This window comes from Ctenopharyngodon idella, chromosome 7 (genome assembly GCF_019924925.1).
Source record: "Ctenopharyngodon idella isolate HZGC_01 chromosome 7, HZGC01, whole genome shotgun sequence".
In the NCBI taxonomy this organism is placed as follows: Eukaryota; Metazoa; Chordata; class Actinopteri; order Cypriniformes; family Xenocyprididae; genus Ctenopharyngodon; species Ctenopharyngodon idella.
The window spans coordinates 39,981,129-39,998,012 of record NC_067226.1 but is presented as its reverse complement, the minus strand read 5'-3'; the positions used below and the strand labels follow the sequence as shown (position 1 = coordinate 39,998,012).

Below are 16,884 nucleotides of genomic sequence, written 5' to 3'. Positions count from 1 at the left end.
CTTATTCTTTCCACAGTGACTCCAAATAGGACTGATACAAAATAACCAAACTTCCAATAATTTTCTGTATTCATTCATTCATTGACATAATTCAATTTCATGATGATAGAAGCAAAACAAGACACAAGCTTTCCTTTAAGAAAGATTCTTTGAAGTGTTATAAAATGAAAGAAGTGCACATAAATGAAGTAAACAAATGACTGCAGTTTATTCTGACTTTATTGGCCTCTGTGTTTTGAACTCCAAGTAAAATCTTTACATGCAAAGTTCAGACATACAGTCATACAGTAAACACTTCCCTGCTGTGCAAGTACATGCACTATACATATATATATATATATATATATATATATATATATATAAACAATTGCATCATTAATGAAATAAGAACATTTGTATACCAATAATCATTCACAAACTAAACTGGCAAATATGGTTTTAAATATTAGACTGGTGTGCTATATTTTGTTTGTTTTTTGAAAATGTCATTGGTACAATCATAGATAGCTCTGTATATGAATAAGGTCTCATGAAAAATGCAGCAAGATCACATTCATTTTGAAAATCTAATTGACTTATCTGGACTACAAAAGGTTAGAGGTCATGTTCAACCCAATCTCACAGGAAAACGACACTGTTTTACAAGGTGCAAAATTCATATGAATTTGTATGAGGTGCTCATATGAATGAGATTGTATGAAAACATACGAATGAGTACAAATTCATTCGAATGAGCGACCAATTTGACAAAATGTAAAATAGTTACAAATTGCCATGAGATTGTATTGGTCATGTCATGCATTTTTTTTTAAATTCTATTCCTTGAAGTTCACTTATAATACTTGGTCTAAATGTATTAATACATGAGCATTTTCCACCAGTCTCTGACCCTATGACCAATTCACTCCACTTTGTGGACGCTCACTCTTTGAGACTTCAATATAAATGACCATTCTTATATTTAATTAAGTATTTTTTTGCTGAGATGTAACAATAAATGCTCTTTTTGGAGGCTGTTTTGAGTTCTGAAACTTTGAGTGTTTTTATAGTACAGTGACCTCTTACATAGCCTATCAAATTATCAATGAAAAATTGATTCCACGTGACACAACCCTTTCAAATTTTCTGTGATGTCAAACAACAGGCAACCACACTTCTGGGTTCTTCAAATGAGCAGCTTTTATCGATTGACATGAGCAGTGCTACGGTTCTAATTATCTGTTTTGGCATTATATCGTTAAAGCTGTGGCACAGACAGTGGTGAGGCCCATAAATAAACAGCTGCTGTGCTCAAGGAGATCCAGGTTTGAGTCTGGCTCAAATCATGTCCCAGTCCATTTCCTGTATTCTCTCCACAAAAAATAATTTTAACAATATTCATTATTTCATTTATGTAACAGGATATTCTAAAGCCTGAGGCATGACATAAAAGTAAAAGCAGATATTTAATGCATCTTTATTGCTAAAATACACATTTGAAAATTTGAGAAAACTTTCTGGAGCTTAAGTTCAGTATGTGGACATTAGGGGCGGGCTATATATCGTTAAACATGATCAACCGGTAGAAATTTGTCAACTGTTAGAGATTTTGGACTATTGTCACCATCACGGTTACGTGATGTTTCTGTGCTGCGCGGTCACGAAAGCTTATCGTTTGCATGCGTTTTTAAGCATTGCAGTTTAAAAATAAGTTATTTTAAATCGTTGAAACGGAATAAGCAGCGAAAGACAAGCTGTCTCAGAGAGTGCGTGAGTACTAAACTGAGTTCTTTTTTCTGCCTAATTGGGCAGAAAATACACATACTTATGTGTCAAAATGCCCATCTTTGCAAGTATCCTCGTAAACAGTCATTAATGTCTTAAGTGAATGTAAACAGTTGAGAAAGAAAACGCATGTGTAACAGTATATTCGGTCTTAAAGTGACAGCAGCCTAATAAACCTGCTGTCATTTGTCATTAATGTTAATAAAACAACAACAGAAAAAATCTCTCAGTGCTCTTGACTGAATCGCTTTTGTCTCACTTTAATAAGAATAAATGTATATTTAATTTAGACAGTGAAGATATGCAGTATTTTTAATACATTTGATTACTTTTTTTTTTTTTTACAATTTATGTAGGCCAGTATTTCTAGGGTTTCTAGGGCTATAGGGTTTAGTGCTTGAAATTTTTCAGGTAGGTCTATTTCTTTGTTCTATTGTAGTTTGTTGTCCTATTACTTGTATTTAGTTTCTTTGTTCTTATTATATTACTAACTGTTTACTTGCCTTCAGTAAGCTTGTTTTTTTAGTTTTTTTTTTTAACATAGGCTAGTAGTTTTTTCTTGTGATATTGAAATTGGTTACAAGAATTATGAAAATTTAATGGTATCAAAATTTTTGATGATATAAAAACCTTATTTAAAGCAAAAATAACTATATTGTGATATATATATCGTTATCGTGAAATAAAATGACTCATATCATGATAGAAGATTTTGGTCATATCGCCTACCCCTTTTTTCGTTTAAATACACATTTGGTCACATAAATAGTAATATTTGATATTGTTTAGGATTAATAAACAATGTTTTTGAATTTAAAGTTACTTGTAAGATAGAGCATTCAAAATCAACTACAACATTTTCGTATTTTTTCAGCTTTGAAACATTTTCATTCTCATATCTTTTCATAAATAGCCAATACATGCCACAGTGGTGCCGAGACTGGGTTCTGTTATATCAATGATGATCATTTGGTGTTATAGGACCAAATGTATAATATGAAATATATTGTCACCACAATTATGGTTCAAAATGTAAAATCAGCGCAACAGCTCTGTTTCTAGGTTGCGGCAGAACCCGGAAATGTCGTTGCCAAGCGTTTGTTGGTAATCAGTAATTTTATCTAGGGAAGTAAATTATACAAAGAAAATTAATTGTATTCACTATGATCACAGACACTCTCATGCATAAGAGCTGGTTATAATAACAGCAAAGAATGGAAATGTTGAGGTCATTCCATTGTTAATGTGCTTTCCTGATGCAATCCAGTGATTGGACTGCAGTCACAAGACAAACAGGCTGCAGGTGACTAATTAAAGTAATCTTGGCTTGCTTCACAGCCATTAGACTATTTTAGTCTATTCTTTTATGAAGTAATTTAATTTGTCCATGGAAGTTGTTGTCTTCACACAAGGCATTTGTATTTTCAGCGCATTATAGACCACAAATAAGATGCATGATTGAAAGGGTTTGTGGAATAGTGTGCTTACATAGAAGTGTTGTTATAAACCAGACATTCCAAGCAATGTGTTACAAAATTGTTTTCATTAGAAGGCTACCTAACCTAACTAAGTCTACATGTATCCTTGCCAAACAGATCACATAAAATGATTCATAATGGTTTAAAATTCTTAAACATTCTTTGGATTCAGTCTTATCTGTGCTGTGTAAACATCCCTACATGTTGTTTGCCTATTTGTTTGAAATAATTATGTAAATTTGATTTTGAAGGTGTTTAAATAAGTCAATAAATGTCTTGTTAAAGTGTTAATGTTAAAGGATTTTTACCTGACATTCTATATGGCATGTAAACATTCTAAGACTGGGTAAAACTGGTTAAAATAGGGCTTATATATTCTGTATCTGCCTCTTTTTGACTCTTTTTCTATCTGACTTTCATTATGCTTTTTAATAAGAGGTTGCTAAGAGACATGATATTAACGCATTCCCACAACAAGGTAAATATTTGGAGTTTTTACAGTTGTTCTTAAACTATAACTTAAAAAACACAATGCTACTTTGGCCAGATAAGAGAACATGACATGACATAACTGTGCAGTTCTTTTACTTTTCAATGCTAACCGATAGTCGTTTGTGTGTAGGTCACAGTGAACAGAAGAGCTCCAGACATCACATTTTGTTCTTTGAAAGCATATCATGTGTCAGCCGGACAAGAACAAGATCGGTATAGCCCAAGATATGCAGTTAGTGGAGGGGAATGGAGTTGGCAAATGGGCCAAGTACAACGTAAGTGAAAGGCATGCACAAATCTCAAAGAACCTAATCACTGGAGATGTGATTCTCGTTGAAAAGAGTATGCCAGCGCTCAATCTTCTTGTCTTTGTTCTTTAGGCATTCGTACCAGTGCTTCAAACGCTCACCTTTGGCAGTGATTCCCAGCTGGCAGCCTCCTGATCATAAAATATTAGTGGTATTAAAACATTCAGAGCTTATTACCAATGCAATGTTTATTTTCAATAGAGGAATGAGATGAAAGTCAATGATGAATGGTCAATTTGAAGTCAATTTAATGACAACCATTTACACCTAGTATCAACATCTCTTCTGGTTGATCCGATCACAAGTAGATATTGCTAAATATATGTGTAAAGGGATCAAGATGACATAAACCAAAACTTTCGGTTCCATCGCCCTGAAGTCAATAGGTTTTTTGAATGGGTTTTTGGTTAAATGCTTGAAATAATGTCTGTGGTTAACAAGCTCAAGATATTTTTACATTTTATTCTATGACATAAAATACATCAGTAATAGCCTCTTGTGATTATTTTTAAAGATTTACTGGTCTTGAAAATGGCAGTTGCTAACAAGTGTATAAATGGGACTACAGAGGTTGTCAGGGACATTAAACATCATCAAATCAAACTCAAACTATATACTATATAACTATATATATATATATATATATATATATATATAAAGACTGAAAGAGTTATCAGAAGCTTAATATTGGAGATGCTGAAGTCGTACAACCACGGTGTAGTTTGTGCTTCCCAGTCCGGTGGTCCCAAGTTCAGAGCCTTACAACATGGCCGCCACGTCAGAGCCTCTTCACGACACAGCTGCCATGCCAGAGCCTCCAGCCATCATGGCCGCCATGCCAGAGCCTCCAGCCATCATGGCTGCCACGCCAGAGCCTGCAGCCATCATGGCCGCCATGCCACAGCCTCCAGCCATCATGGACACCACGCCAGAGTCTCCAGCCATCATGGACGCCACGCTAGAGTTTTCGGCCATCATGAACGTTGCACCTGAAGCTACCAAGGCAGTCCTTAGGCGTTTGACACTGACTTCCAGTTTGGCGGACACACCGCTGATGTCGGTGTGAGCAGCTGACATCCCTGTGGTGGTATCTAGTCTGGGGGTCTCAGAGGTTCTCCCACCGTCAGTTGCACTCCCTGTTATGCAATGGCATTATGTTGATCTGAGACGGATACGTTTCTCCTGAGGCCACATCTGTCCATGAACTTACTGTTTGCTCTGACACGGCCACGGAGGTGATCCATAAATTTCCTGCTTGCCCTGACACAACCTCGCAGGTCGTCCTCGAGTTTCCTGTCTGCCCTGATGCAACCACGGAAATCATCCATGAACTTTCTGTCTGCCCTGTTATGACCACGGAGGCCATTATTGAACTCCCTGCCTGTTTCGTTAGGGTAAGGGTTAGGCAGTTTTGAGTTCCCGAGTCTCGGCCAAGGAGGCCGCAATTTAAGACCCTGCTTTGCTTGCCACTGACATCACTCCTGAATGTCCTGCCAGCCCTGTTATAGCCACAGAGGCTATAACTGAACTCTCTGACTGTTTGACATGGCCCCTGAGGCCAACCCTAACCTCTCTGTGCTCCAGTCCAGCACAGAGTCCCCCCCCCCCATCCCCATCCCCATAAGAGCGGCTTCTAGACGCTCACAAGAAACAAAAGTCCAGGTAGGAGGTGGAGTGGAGGCAGAACAGGGGGAGGGATGGAGGGCCAGGTCCATGGAGAGGAAGGGAACCAATCAAATGAGGCAGAGCAGAAGACCTGGGAGGAGCAGGCTGGATGGACGGCCAGGGTGGAGCAGGCAGGATGGGCGACCAGGGTGGAGCAGGCAGGACGGGTAGCCAGGACGAAGCAGGAGACTACCACAGCAGTGCAGATGGAGCTTAAGATCTCCATCGGGGAGCAGAAGACCATCACATCAGTGCAGACAGAGCTGAAGATCTCCACGGCAGAGCAGAAGATCACCATAGTAGTGCATATGGGGCTGAAGACCTCCTCAAAGGAGCAAAAGACCACCATGACTGTGCAAACAGGGCTAAAGAACTCCATATTGGATCTGGTAGGGCTGACGGAACAACAGAGAGCAAAGAAAGATTAGGGTTGGTCTCTGGGGCTGTGTCTGAACAGGCAGAAAGTTCCGTTTTGGCCTCCGTGGTCAAATCCAGGCAAACAGGAAACTTGGGGACAACCTCCATGGTCGCATCAGGGCAGACACTACAGTCAGATGACTCAGAGAGTTCAAAAATGGCCTTGGTAGTCAAAACAGAGCCATCAGGGGACACAAAGAGTTCAGAAGCGGCCTCCATGGATGCAAAATTAGCGTCAGGAAACACAGAGAGTTCAGTTACAGTGCCCGCAGCACTCAGAGGCATCAGGGGACACAGAAAGTTCAGAAATAGAACCCGCGACTGTAACAGTGACTTCTGGCAGCACAGAGAGTTCAAAGACTACACTAGTGGCTGTAACAGAAGCATCTGGGGACACAGAGAACTCAGAAACGAGTGCCGCTGCTGCCCCGAGAAACAGGCGAGGTGTGTGTAATCCAAACACACAAAAGAGTGGTAGCCATTACTGGGAAAATAGAAAACAAAGGATCTACCTGAGTCAGGCGGCGCTGCAGCCGGACAACTAGAGAGCGCAGAGAGAGTCGGGCTTGTGTGCATAGCTTGAGTGTGTAGTGGCTGGCAGGCTTGAGTGCTTTGCAGCCGGCGGGCTTGAGAGCGCTGCGCATATATGACACATATATGGCACACTTAACTGGAAACACTTCAGGATTTTTGAAGTTGTCATCTGGTTGGTTGTCTGGGTTGGTTGTTCTACAGGATGTCCGGGAGATGTGTGTGTCGCGTTCTTTAACGGTAAAAATCGCATTCTTTTAACTAAACACTGGATTTTCAAAAGTATGTAAATTTCTCAGCTCCATTGTTGCAGTAAATTTGCACAACGTTCTTGAATTAATAATTTATTAGATGCACGCTGGTCTGTTATTGTAGGAACATTGACTTTAAATTTCCACGCCCCGAAACATGACGCGGAACAAAATGAACTGTGATTGGTTGCGTTACATGTCAGTCAAATGTCCTCTTGGGTGGTCCTTGGCCAATGAAAGCTGTGATAGTGTCTAGACCTTCTGCCGTCAGTCTGAAGGTCTGGCTACGTGAGACTATATTTGTGATAACATAATGAAATATGCCAAATTGTGTGGAAATCATTTTTGGCCAGGCTGTCATACAAAGATATTATGAACACATGCAAAAACAGGACAGAACCAACAAAATATTAATAAATGAATATGTTGTATTCAATGTATGCTTAGCTTTTTGTTCTATGCAATTTTTTTTTTTTTTTGCATAGTAAAATAAAACCTATAACTTTAGATTGCCTTTTTGCCAATTACTTTTGTCAGATAAATACCTTAACCAGGTTTAGTTTTTTTGTTCTTCCCTCATTTTTGAAATATTTAAGAAATATAAAATATTTTCCTCGTATCTTGATGGTTTAATCGAGGGTCATTAAAAACAAATATCTCCTCCAGACATCACTTTTGCTACTACTGTGCATGCAGAAGACATGTTAATACCAGGTGTAAACAGCAGTCTGTCTCACCTGACCAGATCAGCCAAGACAGAAGTTAATACCAGGTGTAAACATGGATTCAGAAAACTGGATACAATGACATATAATAATATATATTACAACATAAAACTAAATACCTATATAATCATTAGATTTTCCAATGTCGTAGTCCCATACTGAGATATCAAGAGTCTTTTTGGCCAGCTCTGCATGCTTAATTTCATAGCTGAATTCCTGCAACAACAAAAAAACAGTTCACAAGGCAAAGCAAGGGGAATCTTAGAATCTTCTGTTAATTACTAGTGCAGTCAGTAGATTAAAATATATAATCATGATTATTCACACAATTTTTCAAAGTTAATCACAGTTAATCACAGATTTTGCTATGAAGTGCTGAAATTCATCTATATATACTTATTTTCCTGACAAAATCCATTTAGTTCATTCTGAAGGAAAGAAAACAAAACAATATGTAATTATCAAAGCCTTCCACATAAAGATAGAATTACATTAAAATAGTCCAAATAACATTTTCCTAAGTCAGGGATTCCCAAACTTCTTTTTTTTTCAGCTGAACCTCTTTGGCATAAAATCAGGAATACGTAAAGAAAATATTTTAAGTTAATATTTCAATAATTTAACATATTTTCATGTTCACAGTTCTCTGATGTTGGTTAATGTCACATGACATGAAAGTAAATATTTCATTTTTCTTAGTGTTTTATTTTGATTGTTTTTATTTTGAAATGATTGAATTTATTGAACATACTGAATTTTAACATAAGAACACACAGTATCTCAGACAACACGCAATCCAAAGATTTAATCAAATCCGCAAATGTGTTTAAAGACTCAAATTTGCCAGAGATGAATTATCAAAATTAGAAGATCTTGGCATGTCATAATCAGATGGATTAAGGAAGATAAAACAAAGGAAGATATTTGGAAGAATGTTTGTAACCAAGCAGATCTTGCCCCCAATTGACTACCATAGTAGGAAAATAAACTATGGTTGTCAATGGGGGGCGAGATCTGCTTTGTTACAAACATTCTTCCAAATATCTTACTTTGTGTACAGCAGAAAAAAGAAATGTCCCTGTCCCTTTAAACAATTAGTAGTTATGTATGAATATCCTGGTCAAACTTTTGTATTTGTGTCTGCATTTCTCTGTATCACAGTACTCTGATGTAGAGTGTACACACCAAGAAATAAACAGCTATTTGTTTAATTATGTGTCAGCACAACAAGTTGACAAAATACCTCATTAAACTCTGGGTTGAGTGTCTTCTTCTTGGTCTGCGTCTTGTTCTTCGCTTTCTTCCCCATATCAGGTTTCAGACATCTATTCATAGAAATATGCACATTTTCAAGAATTCGTTTTAATTTTTAAAAACATAAATCTAATTCTATGAGCATAGAAATGCTTACTGTACTGAGTCCTATTATAGTACAGTAACTAATTATACTGTACATTAGGAATTATATATTTTAATATTGTTTAATGCCTTAACTTATATGAGTGTTTCCTAAACATAGAGAGAGACTCACATTTTGACAAAGGGATCAGAGTAGCCATTTGCATCCATTGCTGCTAAGTGAACACAGCGTATAACACCTACAATGAGGCGACTCTGCTGGCTGTTGTACATGAGGGATATCAGGATACGTCCTCTCTCTTCCTGTTCAGTGCCATCCTTTCCAGTCTAAACAGGCACAAAAATAGTAGTGATGATAATGATAGCACAGGAGTGTTTATTACAAATTTACTTATTGTAGAAACACCTCATCCTATAAATAGCACATTGATGACATTTCATTCTGCTACTGCTGGTATTTGCAGATTACATATAACAATGAAGAGCAAAATACGCAGGATGCACAAAATAATGGAATCAGTACATGAAAAAAGCTCTAATATAAAAAGCATGGGGTTGGGTTTGTGTGTCACCTGGTCTAATCTGCAAACCTTTGTTAATGATACCCTTGAGAAAAAGCACTTAATTGTATTGAATGTGTACTTGTAGTGTACTTTAAATTTCAAAAGCATGTTTTTAAAAAGCAGATAATATAATATTAATTAATTAAAAGGCCACTTAAAGAGAGTGCACTTTCATGACAATGTTTTCCAAACTTAAGTGCACTTTTACAAATGTCAAATTAAAAGTTTTACTGTAAAGTATATTTTAAATAATTTTTTTAATAATCTTTTGTCATGCTCTGTGTGGGTGTAAACTGGGTTTAGGCCAAAATTCCGAGCTCGGAGCCTTTCCCCCGGACAGCACGCCAAATACGCATAACTTTTACTTTATTTAATTATATGTAAATGTGAACTCATGAAATATCATTGAAAGTTAATATATTTTAAATGTACTAAATTGCAAATTCATAATAAGAATTATTTTATGACAACTCTTGGATTGTTTGGCATGGTAATGGGTATGACAATGTTGATATATTCTGTCTTGGTGAGTAAGTAAGACATGCTGCTGCTGTACAATATAGCGTACATCAGCTGTTCCCAAACTTTTTAGAGTGGAGTACCCACTCTAAAAAGGCATTTAACATCCTTCTACATCAATGTCACATTTGCGATCGCGTGGAAAAAATGCATTATTGCTTGTATAATATATTATCAACATTAAAAACAAGAACTCACACAGGGTATATTTTTGTATCAAAGAGAGTTTGAGTTTAAAATTGATCTCAATGCCACAGTCTGTCTATAGGCTATTTGTTCTTCATGCTAGTAAGTGCTACATCCCCACTTTTACATTGCCGAAAACGGCAGTAATTTAGCGAGATCTGCTAAGGCAGCAGACTCTGCATGCAACCTATCATATGCAGTTAGTTTTGACCGCAAAAGATGAGGTAGGTTTGATTGGATGTTATGAATTTATGGCATGTTGCCTGCTAGAAATACATGCTCAGATTTAATGTTATTTTAAGGAAGTGTAGAATGATATGAAATGGCAAAACTCAGCATTTTGTTTGCGTACCCCCTCTGTCACCTCACGTACCCCCAGGAGAACCACTGGCATACATAAATTACCTGTAGCAGATCTATACAGGTGGAGCTAGGGAAGGGGGAGGGTTTCTGAAAATGCGCTGCACTGCTAAGGCAAATGCTGCCAATGTGTTTAAAGGTTGAGCGCACAAGCTCATTGGCTACTGATACAGCAGGAACCAATCAGCTGTGCCCTATAGATAACAATATGATTACGAGCAGGTTGAGTTAAAGGACCTATTAGCCTGCGCCATCTAGAGTTTCATGACAGAACTTTGTATTTATATATTTATGTTTCAATAGAAATGACATAATATTACAGAAATAACAAGTATATTTTAGTTTATCATAAATGCTTGTCAGTACATTCAGCAGTAACTTTAACCATATTTCAAAGATAATCCTACAAATTATTAAATTACATTTAAAGATGTACTTAAGTCCTACTTAAGTAGGTCAAAAAGCACTCTAAATTTCAGCAAATTGCATTTAACAATTTTAAACTATAATATATTTTCATTTAATTGCAACTAACATAAAATTAAGTGTGCAAAAACATTACATTCAGTTTGCACTTAAGTATATTATTTTATTTTAAAGTATATTATTTGTGTAACAAGTTCCTCTTTTAAAAGTATGCTAAAGTGCAATTCTTTATATAATTAGCCTGTATAATAATAATATAATGCAAATTATAATGCATATATTGCAGACACATGCCATTCTGTAAGCTGAATGTGACCTTAATCTTAATGTAAATACATTGTTAGGTGTTTTCAATAATTTAGTACACCTCTATAAATATGAGGGTTACATTTTATTTTAAGGTGTCTGTGTTACACAGTTAACATTTAAGTACTGTGTAATAATAATTAACTACATGTACTTACTAGGGTTAGGAGGGTTTCGTTTAGGGTTAATAGCATGTAATTTTGCATAATTTATAGTTATTATTACAGTAACTACATGTAATATGTAACAATGACACTGTAAAATAAAGTGTTACCAATATGAGTACAAATATTTACCTCATCCTCATAGAGGGTGATTCCTCGTGCACCACCTGCAGTTGATGTTCTTTTTGTCTATTCAAAGAGAGGCAAAAAAAATTCATTATGTATTTAAAAGGAATATATTATCAGATAATTCATCGATGTTTGTTAATAATAAGCATATCTGTGTGGGGTATATGAGTATGAAGCATGAAGCACTCACTTGGACAACCCTTTCTAAACACACATTAAAGTTTTTCTTCTGATTGAACTTGAGTTTTTTCAGTGCAACTCTGGTTTCTCCAATAAACTCATTGTGGCCAAACTTGTCTTCATCACAGACAGATATTCTGCACAGACATAAGTAAAATCCCTTAAACAGTTAAATATGTGTCCATGATTACTGAATGTCCAATACATTAAATATATCACTTTCAATACAAGAATGAATATTTTCTTTAGTCTATGATTAGCTAATTAACTGGCAGTGTTGTTATTGTTAACTAAAACTATTAAAAATTGGGAAACACTTTACAATAAGGTTCATTAGTTAAACATTAGTTAATGTACATGAACTAACCATGAACAATACATTTGTTATTGTATTTACTAATCTTAGTTAATGTTAGTTAATGAAAATACAGCAGTTCATTGTTTGTTCATGTTAGTTCACAGTGCATTAACTAATGTTAACAAGATTTTAATAATGTATTAGTAAATGCTGAAATTAACATTAACAAAGATTAATAAATGCTGTACAAGTGCAGTTCATTATTAGTTCATGTTAACTAATGTAGTTAACTATTAACTAATGAACCTTAATGTAAAGTGTTACCAAAAATTTTTTCAGCAATTGAAATAAAGTTGAAATATAATAAAATATAAATATTAGATGAAAAACTAAAACGTAAAAAACTAAAAAAAAAAAAATGTTGCTGTGCTGTTAAGTTTAAGTTGAAGTACTAAAATTACTTAAACTTAAACCAAAAATAAATTAATAAAAGTGAATGTAAAATATTAACAACTAGTAAACATATTTAGTAATGCTTTAAACAAACTGATGCTGTCAGAGTCAAAACATTGTTATATTATCAACCTAATTTACTATATGACCAAGAGATGTACATTGCATTTAGGTTACACATTTCATCAGTTCTTGCTTTCCCTGGGAATCGAACCCATGACCTTGGTGTTGCTAATGCCATGCTCTATTATTTAAGCAAAATTTTTCCACATCTTCCACACAATTAGAAAACATGTCAATTTGAGTGTGACTAACAAAGGAAACAACTATGGCAACTGTACTAGAGCACTGTGTGTTAATGTACTAAAGTAGACTTAAACCTGAGGGTCTTGCGCTGCATATCCTCATCTGTCAGGCCGTGGTACACCAGCGTCTCATTCCAGTTTGGGTTGCGAGTATTGCGTAGGGTCTTGGTACGTAATTTATTTGACTGCATTGACAACAAAGATGTTCTGTTTAACCATCATTGCTTGACCAGAACAAGTATAACTTTTGCATAATTGAGGTCTGTCTCATTAAGCTAATTGGTTTTGAGTTGACAAAACTGATCAGGATCAGTGATCTCAAAACGCCATTGTACATGAAATGTAGCATGTGCACATGAATGTGACATTTACAGCAAACAGCCAATCATGTGAAACATGAAGAGTCAATTCTCTGCTGAAGATAAAGAGATTTATAGATCAATACAAGTGAATTTATTTAGTTTTGAATTAGTATACAGTACAGTACAACCACAACAAGCTTAAGAGAAAACATATAAGCTCAGTCATTTTAAATGCTTAGAAAACCCTTTGTAGATTAATTCTACAGCTGTGAGCAAAAGTATTGGCAGTGACAAAAATGTTGTTTCACAAAGTTTGCTGCTTCAGTATTTGTAGATTATTTTTGGAACTGGAAGAATAAGCATTTCATAACTTTTAATAGCTTTTATTGGCAAAAACATTCAATATATGCAAAGAGTCATTATTTTCGGTGTTAACCCTTCTTCTTCATAACCTCTGCAATTTGCTCTGGCATGCTGGATGTCAGCTTCTGGGCCAAATCCTGACTGATGCCGATCCATTATTCCCTTATTAGTGCTCAGAGTTGATCACAATTTGTGGATTTCTGCTTGTCCACTCACCTTTTGAGCACTGACCACAGGTTCTCTATGAGATTAAGATCCGGGGAGTTGCCTGGCCACAGATCTAAAATTTGAGCCACTTCATCATCACTCTTGCCTTGTGACACGGTGCTCCATCATGCTGGAAAAAGCACGGATCATCACTAAATTGCTCCTGGATCAGTGGAAGAAGTTGCTCTTGTAGGACATTTTGATACCATTCTTTATTCATGTCAGTGATTTTGTGCATAATTGTGAGAAAGCCCACTCCCTTGAATGAAAAGCAACCCCACACATGGACAGTCTGAGGATGCTTCACTGTTGGCATGACACAGGACTCATGGTAGCGTTCACCTTTTCTTCTCCGGACAATCAATTTTCCAGATGTACCAAACAGTCAGAAGGGAGCTTCTTCAAAGAAAATAACTTCCCTTAGAATTTCAGTCTGTCCTTGAACTTCTTCTTGGATAGATGTGTCTTCTTTGCTGCCCATCTTGAAACCAGGCAGTTGTCCAAAAGTCTAGGCCTCACTGTGCGTGCAGATGCATTTACACCCACCTGCTGCCAATACTAAGCAAGCTCTGCACTGGTGGTGACCAGATTCCGTAGCTAAATACTCAGGAGGAGACAGTCCTGGTGCTTGCTGGACACTCTGGGATGTCCTGAAGCCTTCTTCACTGCAGTTAAACCTCTCTCTTTGAAGTTCTTAATGATCCGGTAAATGGTTATTTCAGGTGCAGTATTCTTTGCAGCAATTTCCTTGCATGTGAGGCATTTTGATGCAAAGCAATGATGGCTGCATGTATTTCTTTGGAGGTAGCCATTGCTAACACTAGAACACAATGATTGGAAGCACTTCATCCCTCCTTTTACAGCAATCAGTCTGCTCTTACAATCCAGCCAGAATGATAGCGTGAATTCACCTGACTAGTACTCATTCACACTTTCCCATGTGCTTATGATATGATTAGTGAAATGATGTTAGTGTTCATTTTGTGCCAGCGCCAAAAAACAATGAAATTTGGGTTTTTGTGATAATGTAAATTTTTTTGGCCAATTAATTCTTTTTGCAATTATTTAAAATGCATCTGCTCACTATGCACAATAATCTAGAAACAATGTGAATCAACACCACAACGACTGAACCAGAAAACTTTCCAAAACACAAAATTTATGTCACTGCCAATACTTCTGGTCACAGATATAAAGATTAATTAGGTTGCACTTTATTTCAATGGTCCACTTTGGTCCACAAATAACTCTCATTAGAGTATTAATAGACTGTTAGATTAGGGTTAGGGTTAGTAGAAGTTAACATGTACAGTACTTTTAAATTTACTTGTAGTCAGTAGAATGTCGGTTGGGGGAACATCAAAATAAAGTTTTAGCAGATATTACGCATATACAGTCTACTAATACTCTAATGACTGGTATAGTTGACATGTAGCTGAAAAGTTACTTATAGTTAATATAATGTCGAAAGTGGACTACCGAAATAAAGTGTTACCCTTATTTATATTATTCTTTATATTTATATTAATTTAAATATTTAGTTTAATAATTTGTCAAAATATAATTGCTCATGGTTAATGCATTAGAGGTTTGTAGACTAAAATGTCATTCTCAACATGTAACTTGAAAATTAACACAATAATAAAATTTTTACCAAAAAACAACTGTTCAAACTACAATCAAACTTAACCAGGTAGCCAGTTTCAGAAGACTGGCCTCTATAGTATTAGAATGTTTTCAATATAATTTTAATAATGAATACCAGACAAATTCTGTAACTTTAATAATATATTCACTTTCTAACAAAATCTATATTACAAAAGTACTAAACTATTACTTTAATAAACAATACAGACATGATTCAAAATTATTAATATTTGAGAATGCCTACTGCATAGGCAAAGTGCTACAAGCAGCACAGTAACAGCCCACTCTGTTTAATCTCACCTTACTTGCACCTGGTAGCAGATGAAGCTTAACATATGGATCTGCCAGACCATTTGAATCCATTGGCTTTAAACCCTACAAAAAAATATTAAAATAATTTAAAAACGAATCTGTCACAACACAAAAATCAAGCATAGTGCAATAGTACTGATATAACATTTCAAATGATTGTCATTCTGGCCTATGAAGAAGTTTAGGTTCGTAAATGCATAAGAAGCAAACTGTGAAAAGCCCCAGTATAAGACTAAACATCAGCACAATACTGCTCAGGCAATCTGATTCAATGTCTGGAATTACTGTTCCATGATGATAACTACATAATCACAATAATAGTACAACATAATTAGCTCGCAAAAACAACAGACATGAATTTTATAGTTATTTTTGTTTGTGTGCAAGACTTTGACTTTTAATATTAATATGTGAAAATACTGAAGATACCTTTCCTCTAACAATGTTGCAATGGAGGCTGCTGTTCCCTTGGTCATATAGTAAAGTGAACTCCAGTGCTCCCAGAGTTGCTGAAACAAACAAAATATATTGCATTAGGCACAAGCATTTCATTAGGTTTGAATGCATGAGTAGGAAAATATCACAGATCTTCATTCCAGTATATGCCATAAATAATTGTTTCCATTTTTTCTGTTGCATTTCATTTGATTAAAATGCACACACACACACACACACACACACACACCTTTGTTTCCTCATATTAGTGAGGACATTGCATAGACTACTGATTTTATATCGGGTTAATGATATATGAGGTTATCTCTTAACTCAACCCCTACCCATCAAAGAAACGTGCAAAACACTAGATTTAAATAAAATCATGTTTTGGCTAGTTTATAATCCTTTTTAACTAGTGAGGACCAGTAACATGTCCTCACTAGTCAGTTGTTATTTCACTAGGACATTTGGCCCTCACAAGTATAGCAAACCTGTACACACACACACAGGTTTGTTTTGCTATCAAAGTGAGGACATTCCATAGGCATAATGGTTTTTATACTGTACAAACTTCACATTCTATCCCCCCTACACTACCCCTACCCCTAAACCGACCCATCACAGAAAACTGTCTGCATTTTTACATTTTTAATAAAACATTGTTTAGTATGTTTTTAAAGTCATTTTAAATATGAGGACTCATGAAATGTCCTCATATTTCATGTTTACGTCGTAA

General features: G+C 35.9%; 1 protein-coding gene across 1 annotated transcript in view; it reads right to left on the bottom strand.

Moving 5' to 3' along the window:
* Positions 1-201: 201 nt before the first annotated feature.
* rph3ab (rabphilin 3A homolog (mouse), b) overlaps positions 202-16,884 on the bottom strand; it is a 29,188-nt gene continuing 12,505 nt past the window's right edge. Inside the window, exons 8-16 of the mRNA XM_051901402.1 lie at positions 16,140-16,219; positions 15,699-15,773; positions 12,955-13,064; positions 11,834-11,960; positions 11,647-11,703; positions 9,163-9,317; positions 8,875-8,956; positions 7,751-7,847; positions 202-4,173 (exon numbers count right to left, since the gene is read on the bottom strand). Of these exons, the coding sequence (XP_051757362.1) occupies positions 4,043-4,173; positions 7,751-7,847; positions 8,875-8,956; positions 9,163-9,317; positions 11,647-11,703; positions 11,834-11,960; positions 12,955-13,064; positions 15,699-15,773; positions 16,140-16,219 (914 nt within the window). The 3' untranslated portion in view covers positions 202-4,042. The remainder of the gene's footprint in view (positions 4,174-7,750; positions 7,848-8,874; positions 8,957-9,162; positions 9,318-11,646; positions 11,704-11,833; positions 11,961-12,954; positions 13,065-15,698; positions 15,774-16,139; positions 16,220-16,884) is intronic.